At 40.2% G+C, this 21,853-nt stretch overlaps 2 protein-coding genes and 1 pseudogene across 3 annotated transcripts; all 3 read left to right on the top strand.

The window, feature by feature from the left end:
- The first annotated feature begins 2,887 nt into the window (after nt 1-2,887).
- LOC148741168 (uncharacterized) lies at nt 2,888-4,186 on the top strand. The gene has a single exon (XM_088726239.1). The coding sequence runs from the start codon at nt 2,888-2,890 to the stop codon at nt 4,184-4,186; it is 1,299 nt and encodes a 432-aa protein (XP_088582365.1).
- A 1,057-nt stretch (nt 4,187-5,243) lies between these two features.
- LOC111322013 (uncharacterized) lies at nt 5,244-20,025 on the top strand. Its single transcript, XM_088735444.1, has 3 exons — nt 5,244-5,337; nt 7,959-8,056; nt 18,129-20,025. The coding sequence occupies exons 2-3, from the start codon at nt 7,983-7,985 to the stop codon at nt 19,834-19,836; spliced, it is 1,782 nt and encodes a 593-aa protein (XP_088591570.1). The 5' UTR covers nt 5,244-5,337; nt 7,959-7,982; the 3' UTR covers nt 19,837-20,025.
- LOC148741167 (uncharacterized) lies at nt 8,658-12,888 on the top strand (annotated as a pseudogene). The gene is made up of 3 exons (XR_015991211.1): nt 8,658-9,135; nt 9,945-10,440; nt 12,008-12,888. The product of XR_015991211.1 is annotated as an uncharacterized LOC148741167 (transcript).
- Nucleotides 20,026-21,853: the final 1,828 nt, after the last annotated feature.

Below are 21,853 nucleotides of genomic sequence, written 5' to 3'. Positions count from 1 at the left end.
TACTTTTTATGTGCCGATCCTAATGCATAAACTATTATAATGTATTTTGCAAACAATGTGACTAGTTTTACTGGAACTGTATTTGGAACGGCCAAAAATAACGGCGTCTGAATCAACAGGCGCACTTTTGTTACTTTGGGTCGGTCCAAATTCAAATTGAGTTCGGCTCATGAAAAGTTCTGCGTCTGAACCGGGCGTTACTGTATTTTGCGAAACGAAACGAAACGAAACGAAACGAGTAAATCCGTACTGTATTTTGCGAAATCAGCTCTTCGAAGACTCTAGCGATATATAACTTATTTCTTCCGATTCGTAAACACAATTCGTAGATACAACTCGATGCAGTGATGATTTATAAATAAAGACTGAGCCAAAAGGTCAGAAGTGCGCCGTTTCGCAAATTACAGATATGTAAATCTGTAATTTGCGACACGAGCTCTTTGAAGACTCTAATGATATGTAACTTATTTCTTCCGATTCTATAACACTTTTCGTGGATACAACTCGATGCAGTGATGATTTTTTAATAAAGAGTTTGGCTCAAATTAAAAAATCATCACTGCATCGAGTTGTATCTACGAAAAGTGTTATAGAATCGGAAGAAATAAGTTACATATCATTAGAGTCTTCAAAGAGCTCGTTTCGCAAATTACAGATTTACATATCTGTAATTTGCGAAACGGCGCACTTCTTACCTTTTGGCTCAAACTCTATATTTACAAATCATCACTGCATCGAGTTGTGTCTACGAAAAGTGTTATAGAATCGGAAGAAATAAGTTATATATCATTAGAGTCTTCAAAGAGCTCGTTTCGCAAATTAGAGATTTACATATCTGTAATTTGCGAAACGGCGCACTTCTGTGGCTCAAACTCTATATTTACAAATCATCACTGCATCGAGTTGTATCTACGAAAAGTGTTATAGGATCGGAAGAAATAAGTTACGTATCATTTGAGTCTTCAAAGAGCTCGTTTCGCAAATTACAGATTTACATATCTGTAATTTGCGAAACGCCGCACTTCTGACCTTTTGGCTCAAACTCCATATTTACAAATCATCACTGCATCGAGTTGTATCCACGTGTGGCTGCAGTTGCAAACTTATGGGCTTCAGGGTAGCATATGGACTTGACAAGACTCTTAGCAGGCTTAGTCGTATTTGTTTTGCAAGCAGTTTTTCGATTGGAAGCAGTAATATGACCTGCCTGCCTGCCATTTGGTACCAAACTTTATTTTGTGACTGCTTTCTGGTTGAATCTTCTATCGCTTGACACTCAGCAGGTGCAATCTCAAGCAATATTTGTTGACACTGCTGCAACAACTCTATGTAGTCTAACTACAAACACTCCTTCTCTACAAAAAACAAAGCTATTGGGCAAGTGCTTGGGTACATAACCAATTTCTTTACAAGCTCATTTAAAGGTGCTACAATGGACAAGACTGCTGGTTCTACTGTACAGCCAGAAATACTTCTAAAAATAGTTTTCTGTTCTTCTGGGGTTGGGGTGGGTGTCCTGGTTGTTTGAATCCCAGGGTTGGATCTAGTAGCCATAGGAGTAACCTGTTCCTCCACCATCAATTCATGCTTCCTTCGGGCAGAGGTAAAATCCATCTCACTTACAGGTAATGGGGGATTTCTTTGTGTGCATGTGGTGAAATCTCTAATTCTAACACCAGCCTCCACAGCAAAAGGCTCTGCCCCAACATGAGATCACCCTTCACATAACCCTACCGTGCAATAGATATGGGAAGCAATAACATTTTTCTGCCAGAAACCATGTTCAAAGTGGGATGTCCCAGGCTCTCTGTGGGCGATTCACCACTGAAGTGATTGTGAGGGTACACAAAAAGTCTTAATTCTAAATCCAAAAATTTAGATCCTTGAAATATGCCATATCACTCGCTAATGTGAGTACTATGAGTGATATGTCTTCTGAACTTGCAGCTGTTGTGTCAAGATCAACTAGATCGCTCTGACAAAGGGGTAACGCACGAAACGTCAGCTTTTAACTCTACGATGGCCAATTTAGTCAATTTACAATTTCAACTAAGTTAAAATAACCAAATTACCAAGTAAAACAAGAGTTGTTAGCCGAGGTCATTAAAAAGAGTTCTTTATTTTGCTCTGTTTGCTTCTCTCCGAGATCATCAGAAAAAAATACACAACCGCGAACAACTCTGGCGAACACAACAACTTCATTTGGGTTTTTGTAAGTAGTTTACAATATCTGGATATTGAACGTTCGCACTTTTTCTCAACGCATATCGGTCGAAGCCTTAAGCAGTTATTTTTCGTGGTACCTTGACTTCGTTGGACCCTCCAGACCCACAAAGTAATCCGAATACTGAAGGTTCACATCGAGCACGTCATCGGAAGGAGTCATTTTGAAAGCTGAGTTATCCCCCAACATGGCGGCCGCGTATGACGCAGCGAATTTTTGTCACGTGGTTGAAAACAAAGAATAGCAATAAATGGCTACAATATCATCAGACGGGACAGAAAGGTGGCCACTCTCGGCGGTGTGTGTATGTATATTAAGGAAACTATCCCTTTTTCTGTTCTCGACCTTTCCGAGGTCGACGAAAGTCCGGTCTTAGAAGTCCTGTAGGCAAAGCTGCGACCAACTCGACTCCCTTGAGGTTTTTCTAGTATCATTTCTGGAGTTTAATTTTTATACCATCCACCGTCAGCCTCCGACTCGCAAATGCAAGATTATTTGTTAAAATGCCTTGCATCAATTGAGTCCCAACATCCAAACAGTGGAATTCTTGTCGGCGATTTAATTCACCTAAACGAAGCGACTCTCAAATCCAACTTCAACCTGAAACAAATTGTTCACTTTCCGACCAGAGGGAAAAGCTTTTTAGACCGTATCCTAACCAACATGAATGAGTTCTACGATAAAGCCATCGAGCGACCTAAAATTGGCCTTTCGGATCACAGTTCAGTGGAGATCCAGCCCAAGCTTCGAGCAAAATCATCGCAATCAAAGAAAACAATCATCTCGAGGGATTTGAGACCTAGTAAAAGACACGCAATGCAAATGTACCTTGAAAATGTTGATGTACCACGCCTCCTTGACACCGTGGAGACCTGCGCGGAGAAAGTGACACTTTTTGAAAATATTGTTAAGACGGGCCTAGACTTTATTATTCCCCTGCGATCCAAAACTATTCATCGAAGCGAGCCACCGTGGTTGAACGATAAACTCAAGAACTTGATCAAACGACGCCAGCGTGCCCTTGCAAAAGGAAATTTGGACACCTTTCGAACGCTTAGAAATTGCGTGAATCGCGAGCGTAAGATCTGCCGGGCAAAGTACTACGAAGCAAAGGTTAGCCATTTGAGGGAGTGCAAGGAATCCGAGTGGTGGAAAGAGGTGAAAAAGCTCAGCGGCATGTCACCTGCCTCAGAAACGCGTGTTAGCACCAGCAAATTACTGCAACACCTAGGTTTTTTACCTGGTGATCTGGCGAATTACATCAATTCAGCGTTCCTGACTCTAATGCAGAGTTTTGAACCTCTTACCCATAATCCTTTTGATCCACCACAAACCAACAACGAAAGTCATGCCGTAAATACGATATCGGAGTTTTCAACCTTTATGAAACTGTCCGCACTCAACCCCTCCAAAGCACAAGGGCCAGACGGCATCCCGGTATGGTTATTAAAAGAAAACGCTGATCTCTTGGCGGGACCAGTTTCTGTGATCCTTAACTCCTCGTTCCACGAATCCCGCCTTCCGCCTTCCTGGAAAGAGGCTGATGTAGTCCCGGTCCCAAAACAAAGGCCCATTAATGATATTAACAAGCACCTCCGTCCCATTTCTCTCACGCCTATCTTGTCCAAACTCGCTGAAGACCACATTGTTGAGAAATATGTTAAACCAGCCGTGTTACAAAGTATCGACCCTCGCCAATTCGGATCTATTCCCAAATCGTCTACCACGCATGCTCTGGTCAACATGACGCATAATTGGCTTGTTAACACCGATGGAAATGGTGCCACGGCAAGAGTAGCCCTACTTGACTTCCGTAAGGCTTTTAACCTTATCGACCATAGTGTTCTCGTTCAAAAACTAGCAACATATGATATTCCGAGTCAAACCAAAAGCTGGATTGTCGACTTTTTGATGGACCGGAAACAAAGAGTTAAACTTGTTCAAGATTGTCACTCTGAATAGCGCTCTGTACCATCCGGCGTCCCCCAGGGAATAAAATTAGGTCCCTGGTTCTTTCTCATCGTGATTAACGATTTGGACACCCCAGCTGACTTGTGGAAATATGTGGACGACACATCTTGTTCCGAAATAGTTACTAAGGGCAGTGAGAGCAAACTCCAAGAAGCTGTGGATGACCTTTTAAGACAAGCGAGTATCGATGGGTTCCAACTGAATGAGGCCAAGTGCAAAGAACTACGAATTGGATTCTCTAACAGCAACTACGATTTTGAACCCCTAGTCCTAAATGGGAAACCCCTTGAATTAGTCAACTGTGCCAAATTGCTAGGCGTGACCATTAGCCACGATTTAAAGTGGAATATGCACACCTCTGAACTAAGTAGAAAATGCTCCTCTCGTCTCTACTTTTTGAGACAACTCAAGAGATTCGGAGTAGCACCAAGCGAACTTGTGCAATTCTATGTGACATGTATTAGGCCCGTCTTGGATTACGCAAGTCCTGTATTCCACCGTTCTCTACCAAACTACATCAGCGAAGATTTGGAACGGATCCAAAGAAGGGCACTCAGAATCATCTATCCTGACCTGTCATATAGTGTAGCCCTAGAAACGGCTGGCCTACCGAAACTTCACGAGAGGAGGGAAAAAATTTCAACCAATCTGTATGACGAGATAGTCCGTAACCCCACCCATAGACTCCACAGCCTCCTCCCCCAAAGGAAGAGTTTTAGATACGCACTGAGGCGCAAAAGTGATTTCACTCTCCCCATATGCAAAACCGAGCGCTTGAAGAACAGTTTTATTTTAGCCATATTTATAAGATGTAGATAATTTTCCTTCTTTCTTAACGACGAAGTTGTAATATTTTATACCTCCTTTTTTATCATCTGTGTAAAAAATATCTATCATCTGTTTATAATAAAAAATATCATCTGTTTATAATAAAGTATCTATCTATCTATCTTTCTTACTATGGTTATTCCCTAAATGAAACGTTCTTTGCTCGTTGTATAGTTATATGCAGTTTACGCTTAAAAATAGAATTATTCATAGTGTCTGGCTGTGAGGAAGTTAGACCGTTGAGATGCGGGAAAAAAAGAGAGCTTTTCTTGTCCGAATACTTGAAGCAAGAAAAGCCCCACATAAGGAAACAGGTAGACCCGGGTAATTTTCTTCTCAGTATTAACTTTTAATTAGTAGACAACCACGCAGACCTTGTATTCAGCTATATAGCAACATTGACAAATTGTACCACATCACCACCATTTATGTAGTCTCCTTCGCAGCCGTCTTTCGGGATGACATCCCGAAAGACAGCTGCGAAGCAGACTACCATTTATGTGGCTTTAATACACAGACCCTAGAAGGTACGCCATGTAATATGTTGGAGAGCTGGGGAGAGGATTTCCATCAATTTATATCGAAATTGAACTGAATAATAACAATAGACCCTTCCACGGTTTGTAGCGGCCATATTGTTTGGGGTCAAACAAAACCTCGTTGCGTAGCAACAGAAATATATTCTTTTGTAATTATTAGACGCGCGTCGGTACCTTCGCTCAATATCGTAACTTTATACAGGGAAAATCGCTTATTTTCGTCTCCAAATCTAATGGGAACAAAGATAAGGCGTTACTGAAAGTAAGTGTCAAATTTTTTGGCGAAATAACTTTTTATCACCGCGTTTTATGGCGTTTTATGATTGATATGTTGTTTGAAGGTGACCTCGAGGCCGCCATGATGCGAGAATGGTATTTTAAAAAGCACTCCTTTCGGTTGAGAAATTAGAATATGTTTTTTAGCCATCGATATTGTGTAGTTTTAAATTTTAGGATTTATGATGGTAGCATTGCAACGTACTTAAAATTTTGGTGTTTTCAAGCTTTTAAAAACAATTCTTATAGAAATATATTACAAATATTCAAAGGGCTAAGGTTGTGTTTAACTTTGTACATTAAAATGCATATATCCTGTAAGCGTCTGTTTAGTAGCGAAGGTAAATTAGCTTTCTGCAGCAAACGTTCATAGGTGGAGTGTTTATCTTTGAATACAGCCCTTAGGCCTCTTTCTTGAACTCTCTCCAATCTGCGACTATCACTAGATTTACAAAAATGCCATGTGAGATGGCAGTAGGTTAGATATGGTAGAATGGTTGCCTTAAAAAATTGTAACTTTGTATTTGTTGGAATCAAGTTGCGGAGTCTCATAAGCACACCAATCCTTTGACTGGCTTTGTTACAGATAGTATTTATGTGATTATTGAATTCAAATTTGAGTCAATTGTGACTCCGAGAAGTTGGAGAGTAGCGGTAGTGTTGATTTTCTCTTTGTTTACTAAGATAGCGCATTATTCGATGTTATTTTCAGAGTTATTGTTGCTACCAATAATTAAGGTTTGGTATTTTTCAAGGTTACCAACTAATAGATTAGATTCGTACCACTTGGTTGCTTTTTCCGTACTGTCTCTAAGTTTGGATGTAGTAGTGGGTAGGTCATGACCTGTTAGGTAAAACTGATGGTCGTAGGAAACGCTTCTTTATTTATTTATTTTTTGGCTTGTGGACCTTGTGTTGTACTGAAGAACTCCATAAAACGACAACAGCAACTCTAATCGCTTTCTTTTTTTATGGCTACTGCCTCCTATGGAGGCGAAGCCATAATGTTGTTCTGTTGAGTGAGTGAGTCAGTGCGTCAGTTTAACAATAGAATACGAACGACATCTTAGCTCACAACCGACGAAGTCTGCCAAGTCAGTTTTACCCGATATTTCTCCTGCTTGGCTTTTTTTTTTTGTTTCTAAACATCTTCGGTCGTTCAACGCTTGGTGACGATTTCTTCGGATCGCTTCGAATGTTACTCGGAATTAGCTCGTGATCACACTGTCTCCCGATGCTACTCATTGTTTGTTCAGCGTACTACAGAAGACGATAAACATCTCACGATCATTTCAGGATGGTGTGTGAAAAACAAAGTTTTTCCTTGCAGAAATGTCTTAAAAGGTGTGAGAAGCGCATCATGAAAATTTAGAGGAAAATGTTTTTTGTACCGTTTTAATCAGCGAATTATGCCCATTTGATCTGAAGATATAATTTTCTCAGTTCCTACCGAGACTCCACAAAAGATGATAAACATCTCAAAATAGTTTCACAGTTGTGCCTCCGGCACGCCATTGAAGAAACGACTCTTCCTCGCAGAAATATCTATTAAGTATTTAAGGATTTGTACCAAGTTCTGGAGCAGAAACAATAGGACATAGGTCCCCCTACGAGGTTTAAGCTCCAACAAACCCACCCATCCCACCCCAGGGAAGGACATCCATCACACAGTAATCTCGTGCGTGGGAAATTAACGTCTCGTACCCCTAACCCTGCAGGAGACAGGACCTCCATTGATTCGTCCCTATCCGAGAAGACTAGAAGATCTAAACCATTTCTTGATGTTATAGAAAGGTAGCATATTCTTCTCAATTATTTTAAGACCTTGAGTATTGGTCCGACCGGGACTCGAACCCTCGACCTCCCGCACAACAGTCCAGCGCTCTATCTAGCGCTCTATCCAGCGCTCTATCCATTTAGATAGGTTTGATCTGCACATCGTGGAAACTTTATTGTTAATATGATTATTTGTTGCCATTTAAATGTTGTTTTAGTGTCTATTAGTCAGTGTATTAATGAATCATATTTCTATGGTGGAACAGAGTACTCAAAAATACGTGGAATGCGGCAGCAGCAGCCATTTACAGTCTTAACTGCCCATTTCTTTTTTCCCTCGACAGGTGTCGTTCTCCCCTGTTTTGACGATGTCTAGACTACAGATTTTTTGGTTATTTTTCGTGGTGTTCGTTATAGTACTGCTATCAGCATTTTATTCCAGGTATGTTAGATATTCTTTATGTTTCTCCGCGCCAACCTCGTCCACTATCTGGCATCATCGTTGGTGCTACGTACTTCCCTGATGCACCCAGACTGCGGAGTGGTACTTTTGGGTGATTTTAATAACCTAGACGTTATGAAAATTCTAGCAAACCACATTCTAAAACAGCTTGTCCCCGAGCCTACTTGGGGTAATAATATGATATCAAATCTAGCTTCTTATTATAGCAAGCCTGTTGTAAGCGCGCACTTAGTCTTCTGACCCCCGATCGGTCTACTGGGTACCTAATTCCAACTATGGCTCTAGCAAACTAACGGCCAGGAAAAAAGTAGTTAAAATGCGTCGCTTTCCAGAGTCGGCACTCAACGCCTTTGGGAGATGGGTTAGTGCACATAGCTGGTTTGCCCACACGTGCGCAGTTGACTCCTTACCGATGAATAGTCTGACATCGTCGTTTTCTGACGACCTCTGCAACGCAATCAACATCTATTTCCCGGCAAAAAGTGTCAAAATACATCCAACTGACAAACCCTGGATGTCTGCCGAATTTAATCATTCTGGGTCTAACGATAGATGGCGACTCCTCAGGAATAAAGTGCGCATGGCAATCTGTAAGCGCAAGAAGGAATTCTTCACCCGCAAGGTGATGAGTGTCAAAACCTCAGACCCTCGTGGCTGGTGGAGCCTGGTGAACAAGCTTTCTGGCAAATCTTCTTCCGGTTCCGAGTTAAGCTATCCTGACGAACATGGCAACATTATCTTGGATAAAACCCTTGCCACTCGCCTGAATAGTTATTTCATATCTGTTACATCTGACATTCATCCACTCGACACCGCCACACTTCCTTCCTTCTTACCATGGCTGGACCAACCACCAACTATTACCACTTCATCTGTATGTCGTAAGCTACTTGGTCTTAGTGCTTGCAAAGCCTCAGGGCCGGATGGCATTCCTGAGCGCCTCCTCAAAGAATTTGCACCCGAGCTTGCTGAACCAGCAGTATCTACGATCTTCAATTGCTCAGTGTCATCTGGCGCGTTTCCAGAACGGTGGAAGGACTCTTATCTAACTGTGAAATGTTCAGCAAGCAACCGTGGACGATAATCCTACTCTTGTACGTTGGATCAGCAGTGATCCAATCGGCCCAAAGTAACGAATATAAATATAGAGGCAAGACCGATACAGCGTAGATAAGTTTTAAGACGGAGCACTATAGTGGTTTTTTTTTAATCCTGGTTTTCTTAAAAAAACCGCTTTAATCAAGTTAAATCGGTAAAATAACGCCACCAGGAGCAAAAAAAACACACGTATAGAATAAGGTAAGCCATTTTTATTTAATATTTTCACTTTTAACTATCTCCATGGATATCTTGCAGAAAATCCCATATAAATCCTTATGAATCGATATGCAAATTGTCTTCCTTGTGCGGTTCTTAAAGAGAGCTTGGGCCGCCTGTGATTGATCCTCAACAGTTCGGCAGCCTTAAAGGTACTTCTATAACCTGCTGCCTATTTGATATGCTGCACAATTCGCTGTCGTTCCTGGACTGTCCTGGCAAGTTTCTCCGTGTGTGCTTTCTAGACTTTTATTAGTAAAGCATTTGATCATATTGACTACACCATCTTGGTGACCAAGCTAATCCATCTTGGTGGTAGAGGATGGTTGATCAGCTGGATTTGCAGCTTCCTCAGTTGCCGCCACCAGGCCCCGGTTGTTCGAAAACCGATTAAATTATCCCTCGATTAGAGGTTACTCGACGATTAAATTATCCCTCGATTAGAGGTTAATCGACGATTAAATTTCTTATCCCAAGGATAGCTAATCTAGGTTTAAAATAACGTTCCTGAAAGCGGATTCATCCCTCGATTAACTATCCCACGATTAAGCTGAGATTAAACCAGTCAAACCGGTTATTAGGAGCTACGCGGCTACGCGCGAACAAAAAAATATTGGAGGGAAAAAATGGCGGAAAGTGAGAGCACATGGAAATGGAAACCAAACGAAAGATAGAGAAAGAATACAGAATTTTTCAGTTTATGAGATTGAAATCATCACCGATAATGTCAAAAAAAATCTGGACTTAATCCAGTCCAAGTTAACGAATGCTGTGACCAACAAAAAGAAACAAATGCTCTGGGAAGAAATAACCCAAGCGGTAAATGCTGTCGGAACAGCTAAGCGAACGGTTATGGAGGTAAAAGACAAGTGGAAAAATCTCCATAGCATCGCCAAGAAAGAATTAGCAGAATTCAAGAGGGAGATCAAGGTAACTGGGGGTGGTCGGCCTCCAAACTCCACAGTCGCCGAGTGCTGCCAGCAGAGAGATAATTGAGGTGCTTGAGGACACGCCGGCGTTCAGCGGTTTGATTGGCTTTGAGACAGGTTTGTAAACAATTGTTTCTAGTATATGAGAACGATCCTTCGCAGTAAAGCACTATTTGAGCAATAGTGGAAATCAGACCTGAAAAAAATTTCAGGCCTGTACGGGATTCGAACCACTGACCTCTGCGATACTAGTGCAGCGCTCTACCAATTGAGCTAACAAGCCAACTGGGAGCAGGCCATCAAATTAATTCGATATAAACCCGTAGATGATAAATCAAACAACAACAAACATATGAAACATATGTGTGAACTGCGGTTATGAGACGTATATGAGAACGATCCTTCGCAGTAAAGCACTATTTGAGCAATAGTGGAAATCAGACCTGAAAAAAATTTCAGGCCTGTACGGGATTCGAACCACTGACCTCTGCGATACTAGTGCAGCGCTCTACCAATTGAGCTAACAAGCCAACTGGGAGCAGGCCATCAAATTAATTCGATATAAACCCGTAGATGATAAATCAAACAACAACAAACATATGAAACATATGTGTGAACTGCGGTTATGAGACGTCTCATAACCGCAGTTCACACATATGTTTCATATGTTTGTTGTTGTTTAATTGTTTCTAGGTTACCAAAAATTTTAAAATTGTAGACGGTCAACCGGCCATGTTGTTTCGGCGGGGTTTTCAGCTCATCAATCGCCTTCCCGTCTTTGAGCGTACAAAATGTTCGGACACAAGGGAGGAAAAGATAAGTTTGCACGTTCTTTTTTTTTTTTCTTAACCTACATCCATAACTGTATTAATCAAGTTTTACCTTATTTAATTTATTATCCCATCGCATTTCATGAGTGTACTTCACGAAACGGAGGCTGCCACGGAGAATTCCAAACCGGTTTGCTGCTTTTGCGGCATTTACAGGGTTGCATTCGATTAAACCCTGTTTAAGCTGACTCTAGACGAACGTTCCATGACGGACTATTAGTAATTCTCTTGATTAATTCATTCATCAAAAATTGCATAGCTCCGTCACTTTGCAAAGCGATCTGAGGAATCAGACAAAAACCTTTGATTTCGAAGAATGTCTTGGATACAGTTTATAATTTGGTTAAAATTTGTTTTGTCAAAGACAAAGTGCTCCTATTTTTTCTTTATTAATGTTTTACTAAGGAGTGTTCTTCAATTATTTACGAACGGCTATTTATAAATAACTAGTTTTTATCATTTCGTCTTGACGCAACTTTGTTTAGGTTTGTGATTGATGAAATAATTTGTTGTTGTTCCTGTTATTATGTCCTACTTTTTCGGTCACTAAACTGTGGTACGGTTCTCATTGGCAGTTCACTCTGGTTCCACTTTATCTGTCTATAAGAAGCCTAACTTTTGGTACATGACTTTCAGATTTTGTAAGCATTTTCGTAAATGATTTCACTGAGTTAAGTCTACTAGTACACAAATTCATTGTACGAATTTGAATAATTTATTTTTGTACATGTTAAAGCTTAAGATTCCTTGTGGGAGAGATGCTCCTTCTGTTGTTTCATTATGTGATGCATAAAACTAAATTCACACTCTTTGAGCCTGAGTGAAACCTGAATTGTGCTTGAAATATTTTATAGGAGAAGATGCTCATTTACCATCAGAGTCTGCAAAGATTGGGACTGAAGAAGACTGTTTGAGCATCATTGAAGATGTGCATTCTTCATCAGCCAAGGCTGATGAACGGAAGAAGCCTGCAAAAAGAATCAGTAATGATGATGTTCTGAAAAAGCAGTATGAATGCCTGTGTACTCAGAAGGAAACTTTGATTCTTAAAAAAACAGAAATTGTAATTACAAATTAATCTTTTGGAGCAACAGGTGAATGCCAACAAAACCTTCGGAAGTGCATTAAATGCAAATTTTGTGGTTGCTGACACTGATTCATTTTAAATGAGGAATATTGTAAAAAGTCCTCCAAAAGAATTATTTTGGGCAAATGTTCTTCTTGTATAATTTATAATGAAAAGTAAACAATGTATTCTGTTCTTAAACACAAAGGCGCACTATATAAGGAAGTCTTCCCTGGGAAGACCTAGGCTCATTTGTCACTCACCGTTGACGTGTACGGGTCAAATTCAAATGCTGGTAGACGAACAAAAGGAGCTAATGAGATATTTATTGTTTACTTCCACCAGCATGGTGGCGTGAGGTAACGTGCAAACCACCCACTTCGATCTCAAATTTACTGCCGCAAATAAAGACAGTTTCCATTGGAGAAAGGAAATACAAATCTCAAAAATTCCTGTATTATGATGAAGACATGAAAAAAATTTTGAGGAATGTGCCCACTGTTCACTGCTTTGGAGTAGCTTTAGCTCAAGCTGAATTGACCCTAAGAGTTCTACATTACACGACGGTTGATTAACAAATGGTCCAGTGGGACCTATGGCTCCTTTTATAGCGTGCCTTCGTGTTTAAAATGTATTTTGATGCAATAAAACAGATTCTTGAGTCAAAAATTATTGTAATGTTTTTTTCTTCAACCAGAAACCCCTTCAATTTATCTGTGAATTTTTATATTTTATGGGAAGTTACATTACAAGAAAAACTGATTGCATTAGGCAGAAATACAAAAATTAAAATTTGTTAGAAAAGGGTGTTGCAGATGTGGTCTCGGATGACCTTGCCATCCTCAGGACCATGGAAGCAAACAAGACAAGGCTGATCATCAGCCTCAGCATGGCCATCCAAAGGTTCATTTCTCAGAATTGCAATGTTATGTAAAACTGCACATGCTCCAATGATGATGGATACTTTTTCTGGCTTCATTCTGATCTCAGAATGAATTAAATGGAACCTTCACTTCCACCAGCCAAAGGCTTGTTCTATTGCCTCTCTTGTTCTTTTGTGGGCACTGTTGAACTCTTGCTGCTTGTCTGTGACTGGATTCAGGTAAGGGGTCATCAGGTAAGGCTTACAAGGGTAACCACTGTCACCTAACGGTAAACCATCTTCCAGGGACTGGTGTTGGTTATTAAGTTGTTGTCCAATTCTTGAATCCCTAAATATGAAGCTGTCATGGGTGCTGCCCGGCCATCGTGCTACAATGTTAGTAAACATGCCTAAAATGAAACAGCAAATAAGTAATGTGACCATTTCTTACCTATGATGTAGAAAATCTCATCTCAGTTTATTACAACAATGTACTGCAAAGAGAAACCACAATAATTGTGTCTATGATTAACTGAGGTAACTGATTCAAATGTTTAATTTACTTGCATAACCTTTTCATTATTTATTTCATTTGTGTTTTGAAAATTGGGGGGGCTGCATCATTGTGAAGTCCCTGCTGATTGCTGCACTCTCTTGGCCATTAGCTGTGTAATATATTCACAGACATCTCACATTTTTTCTTTTTTTTTTTTCCTTCTTTTTTTCTTTTTTATACTGTTATTAAAATATTGGTGTAATAATCTTGGTTAATTTCCATGTGTTTTTGCAAACCAAACTTTACCCACACCATTTGAATCAAATGATTTCATTTATTTTTGTTTTAAAAAAAGGTTGTCAATTGGGAACAGAATGTATGTGAACTGAAATGTTCAACAATATATTGACTCAGATCTTCTCCTTTTTATACCCTTAATTCCTAATCAAAAAAAAATTTTTATCACTACTCCCATATCCTGAATATATGAAACTACAATCTAGTAACTCCCATCAATGCAACCCATAGCAGCTGGTTTGCTAGAAATATCAATCTAAAAAACCTCTCAGGGGAGTTCCCCTCCCTGTCAAAGGTTATTTTACAATTTTTATGAAACACTAACTGTGATGATATTTTAGTTTGTTATTAACCTTTGTGATTGCAAATTGCTTGCACATTTATGGAATGAAACCCTTTACGATTGACAAAATCGTTTTCGTTTTGATGTGGTGCCTGAATCTTGATGTGAGTGCCGTCAACACAACCAATCACCCCAGGAAACCCCCTCTTGGTGAAAAAACCGCGTTTGTTTTGAAATATCTCTGCTTCGGTCGATGGCCACTTGATGAAGTTTCCTTGTTTCTGTGCGAGGGCAAGGGAAACTTGGCTGATAATTCGGGACACGGTTGATTTTGACAATCCCAGAGTATCTCCAATAACTTGAAGAAAGCTTCCGGAGGCGAAAAAGCGCAACGCTACAAGGACTTGCACAGTTGTCGACAAGGCATGGTTTCGAGATGTATCTCTTTCGAGATCGTCGCGAAGGAGCTCAGACAAAAATTCTATGGACTCTCGACCAAAACGATATCGACTTCTCAATTCTTCATCTGTGAAATCGTCCAGGGAAAAGTCGTCTGGAAGCCTAAATGTCCTTTCTTTCCTTCTTGGGGCCGGCATTAAGCCTAATCCGCCAAGCAATAAGTCGGCCATTTTGTTTTGTTTGGGGAAAGTTTACCCTCGATTAGTGAGTTAATCCACCTCGCTAGGTGTGTTGAAATTAACCTTTATTTTAACCCAGGGATAGTGCTAATCGCGCTTTCAGGAACAGAAACTAATCGTGGGTTAGATTCTAATCTTGGGTTAGGGTGATTTAATCGAGAGTTAGCGCTAATCGGCTTTCGAACAACCGGGGCCAGGCTGTTAAGCTCGTGGACTCCATTTCAGGGTGGATGCCCGTACATGCCGGTGTCCTGCAGGGCACCAAATTGGGCCCAATCCTTTTTCTGATAATGATTAATGACATGGTCATTCACTCCTCCCTCCGCTCGAGCCACTGGAAGTACGTCGATGATGTAACAATATCTGAGGTTACCAGTATGGGGGAAGCGTCATTTCTGCGGAACGACATCGACTGCATTTCGCAATGGGCCCAGCAGAACAACATGAATCTCAACCTCAAAAAATGCAAGATCATGACCATTTTTCCACTCAAAACAAAGCCTGTTCCTCCAATGCTTTCCATCAATAATTTACATTTAGAGGCTGTGTCACCCCACAAAGTACTTGGTCTGACCCTGAGTAATACCTTGAAGTGGAACGATAACACCAACGACATAGTTTCCAAGGCGTCCAAGCGACTGCACATCCTCAGGGTCTTGAATCGCGCTGGGGTCCCTCCAGTGGATCTTGTCACCATCTATAGCGCTCTGGTTCGCTCTGAATACTCTTAAGCTTCTGTTGTCTGGGCTTCCTACCTTTCTCGCTTCCTCATTGACCAGCTTGAGGCTATCCAGAAAAGGGCCCTGCGAATCGTATATCCTGACCTCCACTATCAACAGGCCGTTGTGCAAGCCAACATTACCAGTTTAGAGGATAGACGCGCCCACCTGTGTCTCAAAGTGTGGCACAATATCAAAAATAATCCGGTCTGCCAGCTGCACCGTCTCCTCCCTCCCGTGCGATCCGAGTGTCTCTCTTACCATCTTAGGAACAGTAGTAGTTCCAGCCGTTTTCAGTATAGAACAAAACGCTTTGGTTCTAGCTTTTTTCCCAGCAATGGTGAAAAACAACTAATCTTCTGAGTTTGGTTATCTCTATTATAGTATTTTATCTATATCTGAATTGTAAATAATCTGTAATTAGCCTGTAATCCCAGTCCCTTTGAAACAAATGTAATTTTATTCCTTGTTGTAACTTATGTAAGCACATTGTAATTCATAGTCTTTATGCCACTATGTGTATTTTAATAAACCATCATTATTTTTATTATTATTATTATTATTATTATCATTATTATTAGATGCATTATGTTCCTGGTGAGGGGTACTCCTCTAACAATTTATTCCTTAATGATATTGGGATACTGAATTTCTCCTTCGTAGTTGAAAACTAATTTTAACGTACCCTCACAACCACTCAGTTAAATATATCATTCTTAAAAACTTTAAATTACTTCAAAACGATCCAGAGACAAGCACTATCTTTTCGCAGCCTCCGCTCATTTCATTCAAACGCGACAAAAACATAGGCAATTTTTTGGTCAGAAGTTCTTTTCAGACTAATGACCAACCAGGCACTTTTAAATGCGCTCGTGCACGATGCTAAACGTGTCCTTTCATTCGCAACACTGAGAAAATGTCGGGACCCAAACGATCCATTAAGATCACCGATCACTTCGCGTGCACGTCCGCGAATGTAATCTATTGCATAACTTGCACTTATTGCAAACAGATTTACATCGGCGAAAAAGGCAGAAGACTAGGTGACCGATTCCGAGTACACCTTCGCGACGTGGAGAGGAATGACAAGGACACATCGAAACCAGTCGCCAGACATTTTAATTTACCCAATCATTCTAACCAACATATGGCAATCGGCGGTCTTTCCTTACACTTAGTTAGCACGGAAAGCTGCAAAACTCTTGAACAAAGGCTCGTCTTTCAAACCGGCAGTCTAAATCCCACACGTGTCAACGAACGCTTTTCATTCCACTAATTTATTCGTGTTTTTCTCGTTGCCATGTTCCCACCAATCACGTAGCTCCATTTTCTGCCTTTAAAAGCACACACAACCCACAATTCCTCTATTCGCTCTGACGAAGGGCTAACGCTCGAAAAGTCAGCTTTTATAACCGTAACGGTGGCCAATTTACCATTTCAACTTTGTTGATATATTCAATTAATTTTAACTTATATTCCCTCATGGGTGATCACCCAGCAGACACATAGTTTCTCTTGTACCTGGATCTTTCTCGTTCGGCGTAGAATGAACTATTAGTTTTCCTGGTAAAACGGAAGCGTCCATTAAGGATTTCTGACGAACAAAAGCTTAGAATGCTAGACTGAGACACTCACTGCGTTTTTCTTTTCATTCCATACTTGAATTTAGTGCTTACTTTTACTTTGAAACTCCTTATGGTATAGTTTTACATTTACTGTAAAGCCATCATAACTTTGACAAGCTTTTTTCTTTTTCTAACAGACAGTTATGTTATAATTAACAAATGGTAAACACCACAGTGTACACTATTGAGTTATGGATGCACGCGGGAGGTTGCTAAGCACGAAAGAAGCGTAAGAGTCGCTCGAGGCGATAGCCGAGAGCGACTCTCATCATCATCATCATCATCATCATGTTTATTTGTTCAAGCAGGTTGAATTGATTGGCAACTGTATAAGCTGATGTGGACCTGCTGTTTTCCCACCCAACCCACCTCAGGGAAGGACATCCAGCACACAGTAATCTCGTGCGTGGGAAATTAACGTCTTTTACCTCTTACCCTTTAAGAGACGGGACCTCCGGCTTTACGTCCTATCCGAGAAGACGAAACAATGTGAGTGAAGTGTCTTGCTTAAGGACACAACGTTAAGTCCCAGCCAGAACTTGAACCCGGGCCGTTTAACCCAGAGTCCAGCGCACTGACCACTGGACTACTCACGCCTCACTCTAGCTTCTTGAGTGCTTAGCAAACCTCCCAAGTGCATCCATAACTCAATAGTGTACGCTGTGGTGTTTACCATTTGTTTTATAACATAACATTGATACAATCATTGTAGCTAAAGAGTTCCCTTTCATTTAACAAATCCTACGTGACCAGAAAAGACAAGCGCGCGCGGAAAAATAGTCTTTGCATTTGCTCACGTCAGCAGCGTACATCCATGGAAAAATGGGGGACGCTAAATTGACCAATCAGAGCACGCGCTTTACTTTGGTTAAGTTATAACGATATTTTGATGAACAAAAGAAAACTTTTTTGAATGTTGTGAAAATTAAAAGTACTTTGACGTGATAAATCAGGAATCTAAAGAATTAAACAAGGGCTTCTTTTCACAGATTAGACTGCTCCTGCCACGAACACATCAGCTTTAAAAAAAGCATCTCCAATGAACTGGCTGAAGTTTATCTTGAAATGAAAAGTTTGCAACTCCAGAACAAAGTTTCACCGATACTGGTTCGGAGGATAGGAGAAGTAGTAAAGCGTCTTGATAACACACAACAACTATCCACTGAAGCAGGCGAGAATGTCAGAGGTGATACTAAGTTACCTTTGGATGTGTGTCCAGAAGTTTACAAAGGAACAAATTATGGGTACCCACTGTATGAGAAAGGTTGGATCATGAACAACTGTACCAATGTTAAACCTCTTCGTTCTGTTTTAAGTGTGCTGTTTAACACTGTTGCGTATCCCAAACAAGATGAGGGTCACATTAAAACGGTTTTAAAAGGCATATCAGACACCTACCAAACAGTTCAGGTTTATTTGGCAACGAGTAGTAACAATGTAAGAGAAGCTGTCGAAAAGTATGAAAATGTTGACGTTGTCTGGATTGATAAAGCACACGTAGTTAAAGGGTGGAACACACTGGCAGGCAAAGCCTCTACCCCTTATGTGCTCATTGCACGTGATGTGTTTCACTTCACATGGCTAACACAACTTGAGAGGCAGATTCGTGTCATCAGTCAGATACCACATGTTGGAGTCGCTGGTGGATCGTACCGTAACTTCTCTGGTCACTGGAAAGCAGGATGTGTTCAAACTACAATGAAGAACTACGTCTTAAAGTACCAAGAAGGATACTTTCACTCAAAGAATGAGTGTATGTTCTGTGATTATCTACAAGGACCTTTTGTCACCAAAAAAAGTCTTTTTAAATTAGATGAGAAGCTTCCAAATGAAGTTGTGTTTGAAGACTGGTTTTCAAGTATTGTCCAAGAAGGCAGCCTAGTTATGTCATGTCCAGATGCTATGTATTTTACAACAGATTACTGGTCATATTCCAAGAGAAATGATAGAAATGTCTGGACACCTTTGGCTAAAAAGTGGCAACTTAATCGAGTGTTACTACCCGGGGGGATAAAGCATTCTTTTTCCTGTAAAGATATTGGTTTTACATGCAGAGCACACAGTGAATTACTGCCAGTTTGTTGCGGGGAAGCATACGCGGATGCATTGTCTTTTTTTCAGAAATTCACTGATGCCCACAACATTTCACTCGAGCTTAACGCTGGCTCCGCACTAGGTGGTGTTAAAGGTAATGGTCTTCTCCCTTGGGACCTTGACGGAGACATACTTGTATCAGCAAAGGCTATCGAAATCTTCAGCAAGGAAGACACCATCCAATATTTTCGGGAAAATGGTTATACTCTCAGTAATTACGAACCACTGAAATATAATAAGCCAGATATACTTGATGGTTATTCTAAGGTTACTTTCAACTCATTTTATATTGAGGTGTGGGGACTCATGGGCGCCAGCAATGCAAAGAATCTTCCACCAGAGCTAGGTAGACAGCACACAACATTTACGAAAGCAAACATTCATGGAAAGTGGATTTATACACCCTATAGTCCTGGTTTGTATGCTAGAAATCGATACGGAAGAGAAATCTTAAAGCATTCGCAATCGTGGATTAAGCTAGGATTAAAACATAGTTATGTCGAGTATGATCCGGGTAGTTTCAAGCCCTGTGAGAATCCAAGACATCACGGGTGTCTGAGCCGTTTCCCTGGTGATGGTAATATTCCATATTTTGTTCCGTAAAACAGGATACAGTTTTAGCTGTTGCACACCAGCTTCGTTGTTAATTGTAAGTAGCCAGGCTTGTCATAGCGATGTTCTTTTCTTTAATAGAGACTTCTTATTGGAATTTATTAAATGATTCTTAAAGTTACGTAATAACTAGTTTCTGCTTAATTAAATAGAACTGTAACGTACAGTGCCAGTTTGTTACATCCTGTAGTTTGCTCTCGTTTACAATCTAGATTGCATTCTCGGTTACATCCTGAAGCACTGAACTCTGAGACACATGCCCTCTTAATTTAATTTAACATAATTTATATAGCGCTAACTCCACTAATTGACCAAAGCGCTTTACAATTCATAATATTAAAATAATTAAAAAGATCCCGCTGGTAATAAAATATGAATAAATTAAAAACCTATTTGCAGACTTATTTATAAAAATATCACAGTAAATCCTATTCCAAATTATCAAAAAGTTAAACATTATATGCTTTTTTAAAAAGATCAATCTTTAAGTGTTTCTTGAATAAATTAAGTGTATCTAAACTTCTAAGATCTAATGGCAGCTCGTTCCAGAGTTTAGGTGCAGCAAGGGAAAAGGCCCTGTCTCCGTATGTTTTAAGTCTTGACTTCGGAACTGCCAGAAATTTTTGATCAGTATAGCATAGCGTACGTGAACAGGTGCGATAACTAAGTAATTCCGTGATATATAATGGTGCCATACCATTTAGGGCCTTATAAACTAACAATAAAACTTTAAAAAGAATCCGACGGTGAACAGGTAATCAATAACTGAAATAACCAGTAACCGAAAGTGAACAGGTAACCCTCTTGCCCTCTGCTACAGCAGATCCCAAAAACCTCTAAGAACTGCCAGCAAGCGTGGTTTTCTCTTTAGCTAGAGGTTAATAGGAAACAACCTCCTACAGCCTAAAAACTTATTGTCACACGATCAAGAACTTCTAGAGGCGGATAAGTATGACGTCACTAGATGTCTTAGCTAATGACTGTTAGGGATATCAATATGGTCAGGGATACGTAGTTACGAGTGGGGCTTTCAACCCTCTCTTCCACACACTTCCATACTTAGTGGGCCAAGGAAATGGTCAATTTCCGCATACATCAATGTTATCTCAATATTTAGCAAGAGGAGGAAACCCTACTTTTGTTGACATTGAGGTGTGGGGGCTCATGGATGCGAGTAACGCAACTTGAAATGTATTCCACCAATATGAGGACAACAAAGAAGCTCGAAGACAGTATGCAACAGTTTTGTTCTTTGATATCGTTAACTAGGAATCACGTGATTTTTCTCGTGCAATTTGGAAGAAATCAGCCTCTTTAAATTTTTGCAAAGACAACAAATTGTACTGGCTCTTCGGGTTCATTTAGTGTTGTTGTTTCCTTGAAAAAGGAAATACTCGTGCTTATCAATACCAAATTTCACTCGAAAATTTTGTGAATTTGAACGACCCAAAGTAAACGGGAAGAAAAACTACTTGAACGACACAAAGTCCAGCTATTGTGATATGGGATTTATTATCACCGAACTGAAAACTTTTGAACAGAGGTTTACTGCACTGAGAACAAAGTTCAACCAGAAATTATAGAGAACTGCACTAGTTTTTGATGATTAATACATGTATTATAATGATAACTAATAATAATAATAGGACATTTATAATGCGAAAATTCCATAAACTGTTCAAATACGCATGACAAGATTAAAAAGCGAAATAAAAGGGCTAAAAAGCTAAAATTACAATTAAAAGTAAACTCAATACTAGAAACAACTATGACAAACAATGTGTGGCGGAAAAGGCGAGCATTAACAAATGGTAAACACCACAGCGTACACTATTGAGTTATGGATGCACGCGGGAGGTTGCTAAGCACGAAAGAAGCGTAAGAGTCGCTCGAGGCGATAGCCTAGTGTAGCTTTAGATTTAAAACGCAGATAACTAAGTAAAAGGTTATCACTAGAATTCCTTAGATTGTATTTAGACGAGAGTCTAAGAGAAACGAGAGACGATAA

The sequence above is a fragment of the Stylophora pistillata genome, chromosome 1 (genome assembly GCF_964205215.1).
Source record: "Stylophora pistillata chromosome 1, jaStyPist1.2, whole genome shotgun sequence".
In the NCBI taxonomy this organism is placed as follows: domain Eukaryota; kingdom Metazoa; phylum Cnidaria; class Anthozoa; order Scleractinia; family Pocilloporidae; genus Stylophora; species Stylophora pistillata.
The sequence above is the reverse complement of the archived record's forward strand: the minus strand, read 5'-3'. Positions and strand labels throughout refer to the sequence as shown.